The sequence below is a fragment of the Balaenoptera acutorostrata genome, chromosome 10, assembly GCF_949987535.1.
Source record: "Balaenoptera acutorostrata chromosome 10, mBalAcu1.1, whole genome shotgun sequence".
NCBI lineage: Eukaryota > Metazoa > Chordata > Mammalia > Artiodactyla > Balaenopteridae > Balaenoptera > Balaenoptera acutorostrata.
The window spans coordinates 37,185,005-37,191,004 of NC_080073.1; the positions used below are offsets into that span (position 1 = coordinate 37,185,005).

At 56.1% G+C, this 6,000-nt stretch overlaps 1 protein-coding gene across 2 annotated transcripts in view; it reads left to right on the forward strand.

Moving 5' to 3' along the window:
• Nucleotides 1-4,611, forward strand: part of POC1A (POC1 centriolar protein A) — a 73,053-nt gene extending 68,442 nt beyond the window's left edge. For both annotated transcript variants that reach the window (XM_057554991.1, XM_057554992.1), the window contains exon 11: nt 3,926-4,611. In XM_057554991.1, coding sequence (XP_057410974.1) covers nt 3,926-4,024 — 99 coding nt within the window. In that variant the 3' untranslated portion in view covers nt 4,025-4,611. The remainder of the gene's footprint in view (nt 1-3,925) is intronic.
• The last annotated feature ends 1,389 nt before the right edge of the window (nt 4,612-6,000 follow it).

Consider the following 6,000-nt stretch of genomic DNA (forward strand, 5'->3'; position numbering starts at 1 on the left):
AGAGGGGCCTGATAGTGTAAGGGCGCTGCCGGGTGACCCTGAGGGGTGGCCCTTCCAACCGCTCCTGCTCATTTAATCCAGAGCCACCAGGCCAAGTGGCTTGGACAGGACAGAAGGTGGCTGCCGCTGTGTGAGCACAGAGACCCAGGAGCATGTTCTCAGGCTGCTTGAGCTTGGGCATAGGGTGGGGGACAAGCAGGTCTGCTGGGTCACAGGGCAGTGGCCCTCAGGTGATGCCAGAGCGAGCAGGGTGGGGGTGGGGGGAGGAGTAGGTTAGGCCTCTCCTTATATGTGGTGGATGGGGACAGGTCAAAGGTGCACAGTTCCCGGTGCCTTAGCCAGCACTCTGAAGCCAGGCCACCAGGGTTCACAGTCCAGGTTTGTCATTTATATGCTGTGTGACTTCCAGCAAGTTAGTATCACTTGGTTGGTACCTTGGTTTCCTCATCGGAAAAAATGGGGGTGTTACAGGCTCCCACCCTGAGGGGTCATTGTATGGAATAGAATGCTTGGCGTACCGTGAGCACTCCGTGAGGGTCAGCTGTCAGGAGCAGCCCCTGGAGCAGAGTGTGTCAGGAATCAGGATGGCCCCCCAGAGCCCAGTCCTGGGTCCTCCCTCAAGTCTGGGCTTCACACCCAATTACAAAGGGGACCTCGTGTCTGGATGGCACAGGGCCAGGGAGAGGGCATGAGCTGCCTGGTTTCTCCAAAGTCAACAGACAGGAGGGGCCTCTCTATGGAGGAGTTCGGACCCCAGAATGAAGGAGTTCCGGCTAATGGCCGTCTTTCCCCGACGCGTTGCCCAGACAGGTCTGCCCAGCAGCCAGAACCCTAGACTCCTCAGCCCCTTCTCCAGTTTCCCGTTGCCCTACTTAAAATTAAGTCAGAGGCCCACGGACACCCATGTCGGGCAGGGCCATTTCCTTTTTTGACACCTGCCACCACACCCAGCTTTCAACTCCTTGGGGACTTTGTGAGAGGCTGGGACCAGGTCATTTGCCCTTGAATAAAAGGAAAGTGAGGTGACTGGGCTGGGAGCGTGGACTTAGAGGGACTGCAGAGGTGTCTGCCTTTCCAGTGCTTCTCCTCACCTTCCAGGGCAGGCGGGCCTTGTCTCTGGGCCTGGGGAGCATGGGCACCGTGTGGCAGGAGGAGAATTCCCAGGGCTGGGCCAAAGCACGAGGTGGGGTGAGCCACGAGCAGCCTGCTTGGCGTGGCCCCGAGCCTCAGGAGGGCACGGCTGCGGGCTCTGCTCTGCCCTCTGGGTGCTGAGGCAGCACATACTCACAGAGGCTTGCTGTGCCCCTGACACTTGGTTGTGGGGATATTGCTCTGAACCAACAGGTAAAGGTCACACTGCAAACACGGCCACGTGACATGGCCTGGAATTGGTCCCTGCTAGCGATGCTGCTCCCTCCTCGCGTGGGCCCCAGCAGCTGGGGAAGCACGGTGGCGGTGGCACGCTGTGGTGGCCTGGCTGACTCCCTGCAGGTGGCCGGCCTGCCTGCCCTCTCGCTGTGTGTATCGCCAGCCCTGAGCATGTCTGACCTCTGCTACTTGGCTTCCCCGATTGGAGCCTTTTCATCACTGGGGAAGCCCTTTCCTGGTGGAGGAAAGGCATATCAGCAAATCGGAGATCAGAGTTTCCAGGCTTCACTTTATCAGGAGGGATAACAATTTCCCGTGAAAATGAGGTCCCATGCTTTAGTGGAATGGGATTATTAAGACAAATTTGTGAAGCAGAGACTGTGTTCTAATGCACAGAAATCCAAAGTGTCCGTCCTCCTCTCCCTGGCCCATCCTTCCAGCTCAAAAGGGGTTTGGGAGGGATCATATGTGACGGGGAAGAGCTGGGTGGACTTAATCTCTGGATGGTGGCCGCCACCGAGCATCTTGGCAGAGTAGGCTGGGGGCTCAGGGAGTAGGGAAAGTGGACACCAAACACAGAGATGACATGACTCTTCCAGAAGCTTGCCTGGGAAAGGGGAGAAGCTGCAGGTTTGAGAAGGGTGGACTTTTTTTCAGCCTGTTTGTCTCTAACGTGCTATGAAGCATCCCCTCATAGCTCCCAAAGGAAGGACCCCCAACACCCTCCTTCCATTCAGGGGGCTGGAGGTGAAATAAGTGATGCTTTTCTGTTCAAAGAAATTTAACATCATCAAATTTAATGCCGTATTTCTACCAAGCTGAAGTATGGGCCCCCCATGGAACTAAGTAGAGGCCTCGTGAAATGCGTGGCACCCCTGGTATTGACATTGGCCCAGCACCCACTGCCTCCACATTTGGAAATTCGGTCCCTGTGAAGAAAAAAAAATTTTTAAGTTGTGTGTGTGTGTGTTGGGAGGGGGGATGGTGCTGGGCAGAAGAGGGAAAGCTGGCTGGCTCCCCCAGTGGGGCCCGGAGTCCAGAGCCATCGGAAAAAGTCTGGATGAGGAATGATTTTGGAGCTTGGCTCAGTGTGAGTTTTGCAGCAGCCAGTGGAAACTTCCAGGAATGCTGCTCTGGGCCAGCCGGGGGCTGTTTCCGCCGCCACTTTTATGAGCTGCAGACCCCCTCCGTGGCTGACCAGCCAGCAGAGGGGAATGTGACCGTCTCTTTCAGCTCAGCTCTACCTCTCAGGGTGCAGTTCATATTCCACAGGCAGCAACTTTTCAGGCTCTGTCCTGTGCCCCAGGGCTCGGAGCCTTTGCAGCCCGGCCAACTCATCCAGAAGGGGCCAGCCGCCAGGAGGAGCAGCCTCCGTGAGCGGCTGACATCCGTGCGGGATGCTGCAAAAATTTATAGCAATCTTAGGGGGGAAACTCCCTCCCAAAATGTTTCAATGTTTTATTAAATATGTGAAAGGAAAGTTTCCTTTCTACTGGACCAAGGCCCAGAGCCTCCATGGAGCCTCAGGGAAGGTGGCAAAACCTCTTGGGAAAGCCCACAAATGAGTAAAATTAATAGAAAGTTTTGTTTCTTAATCTGACCCCTTTCTGATGCCGGTAGGCTGCACGGCACAGGAACCAAGCCTGCTTCATTCACAGTGGACTTGCCCAGGGCCTGGTGTGTGCCTGGACACCACTGCCCCTCTGTCAACACTCTGTCCAAAGCCAGAGGAAGGGGGCAGGTTTCTGCAGCCTTGTCTGGAAGCCAGGTTCACAGGCCAGTCGTCATGCTGGGTATGCAGGAGAGGCCAGGGAGCAAAGGCTCTGCCTCTGGAAGCCAACATGACAGGCATTGTCATGGTGGACAACATGGGCACCATGCTGTCACCTCTCAGTCTCCAGGACTGCTGTGAGCTCGGCATTATCCTTCCCATTACAGAGGAGAAAATGGGCTCAAAAATGGGGAATTAGGGCCTAACCCCCAAACAGCACATTCCTGCAATGGTCCTCAGTGGGCTCGGACAGGCAGAGGCCCTCCTGGGCTCAAGGGACTCACCTCCAGCCTGGGAAGCCCCTCCAGGTGTAGAGATAAAGGGCCTGAGGTGTGGGCAGGACCCAGGTGGGGCGCCTTCTTTTGTGGATGCGGTTTTCTCACCTTTGGAATGGAGATGCTTGATGGTCTCTGGTTGGTTATGGACAGAGCCTGGCCCAGATGAGCAAGTGGTTCTGCTCTGGAACTCCAGTCTAAATGCCAGACCACCGGGGCTGGGGATTCCTGACCCTTGTCTGTCTTGGGCAATGACCAAGGACTATGGGACCTGCTGCTTACTTTCCCTTACTACGTCCTTCCGGCTGCCCAACAAACATCAGAGAATAACTATCCCGAACCAGCAGAAGTGGACATGACGACCGGAGACAAGGCGCCAGGAAGGAGCCCTGGGTGGGAAGAGCTGGCATTTGTTCAGCGGACTGAGGCAGCTGAGCGGGACTGGTTGAGGGCATCCCCAGGGCAGCCCAATGGCCCCTCCATCCTCTGAGCTTGACCGTTTATTTTGCAGACAGTCTCCATCCTGGAGCAGCGGTTGACACTGACAGAAGACAAGCTGAAGCAGTGTCTGGAGAACCAGCAGCTAATCATGCAGAGAACACCACCATGATCAGGGGAGCAAGAATCAAGAGCTCGGTCGATTTGGGGGATGACAGGCCGGGGATTTGTACTGGGGAACTTGGGTAAATAAATAAAGGGGATTCAACTCTGGGAATCACATCCATCCCAGAGCCCCAGGGGTCCTGCACCTCTGCCCTCCACCCAAGCTGTCCGCACCTGGAGACTCTCCACTTGGCTGTGGGAGGCCCCACATACCCACAGATGACCACGTTTAGTTTAATGTGAAGGAGCCACTGGAAAATGTTTGCTACCTTGGAGTCCTAAGTGGAGTCCACTTTTCCCTTACCAACCTTTCTGCCGTATGACTGGCTTCCCCCCACCGACCTTTCCCAGCGTAGAAATGGACTACTCATTGGTTGGATGAGCCAGGAGTTTCCTATAAATCTGACAAAAGGCCCAAAGTGGGCCCATCTGTGTCTGATTTACCCAGGAACGAGCACTCTGGAGAGGGTGGTGGCTTTGCAGTGGCCTTGATTTCTGCCCCACACATGTTCTCTGGGGCCTGATGGCTTCCTCCTCTGCATGCATGAGGGCAAAGGAAACTGAACATTAAAACGGATTTGATGGAGCTCGTCACTGAAATGGCTTGTTCTGAGTGAGACCTAGTCCCCCCATCCCCAGGACCTATAAAGGGAGAATGAAAATGGCTTCTTGGGAGGGCCCCTGCCAGGATCACCTCCGAAGCCCAGCACACCCTGTTTGCAGCCGTTCGGGGTCTTCAGGAGCAAGGACAGCCAGAGCCCCTGCCTACACCCTGTCCCTCTGGCTGGCCTGGCTGGCTGCTTCAGCTGGGACCTGGAGGCCTCAGGCACCTGCCTTTCCTCTTGCTCATGAGGGTTCCATAGGCAGCTTTCCCTGCATCCTTGCAGGAAAGCCAGGCAAGTGTTTCCCATATGTCTGGGTGTCGTCCATGCCTTCTGTATTCAGCTTCTTGGGGTCCAGCCAGCCAGAGAGGTATTTACCCTCCAACACACCTGCCCTGCCCTGGGGCCTGGGGGGAGGGCGGTGTTAGACCTTCCCGGGAGCTGTCAGTACCAAGCAGCTAATGAGGTTCCCAGCCTCTGCAGCTTCCAGGTGGGAGCACAGTCTGAACGCCTAAGAGCTTGGGCTGACAAGAGGCAGCCTATGTTGAGTACCGATGAACGACAAGCCTGGAGGAGCTGCCTCTTCCACCTGGGTGGGGTGAGAGCTGTAGTCTGCAGTTAGGCCTCAGGCTCTGCCTTTGGTCGAGCTGTGTGACCTCAACATGGTGACATAACCTCTCTAAGCCTCAGGTTCTTGTGTCAGGTGGTGGTGGTAACCACCCCACCAGGTGACGATGAGGTAGGTGCTCAACAGAGGCCCGTGGCTCCCCGCCCCCATCAGTCCCTCTAGACGATGGAGGCTGCTGCAAGTGGGGAAGAGGCTGCAGGCTCAAGACGCTTTGGAGGCCCCCAGGAACCTGCTGCAGTCTTCCCACGTGGCCCTGCTAGTGTGTAGAAGAGCCTGGAAGTCCTACTGGTCTAAATTGGCAGGTAAGACCCTTGGCTGTCTCGGGAGGTCATGGGCTCCCCGTCCCTGGAGGCTTTTAGGGAGTCTGGGCAACGCTGAGTCAGCTTGCTCAGAGGGGACACAGCTTGTGGGGCCAGGCTTGTCATCCCCTCCCATGCTGGCTGCCCTGCCAGTGATGAGACATCGGCTGCCCTGTTGCAGCCAGTGGAGCTGGAGCTCCCAGGTGTTGGGGCTCTGGTGATTCGAGCAGCCAGCCCAGGCGAGATCCTCTCCAAAGACACAGATGGTGCAACAGGACAGAAGCAGGGTCTCCAAGGCATTGTGTAGCAGCTCTGCTCACAGGCCAGGCAAGGGTTGCCACCCATCGTGTCTTCAGTTTACACCAGGATCACATTTTGAATTTTTCTCTGAAATCTCCCTTTCTCTGTGGGAGAAAATGAGGATTTTTTTGAGGGTCTGCTAGGGATTTGGGAA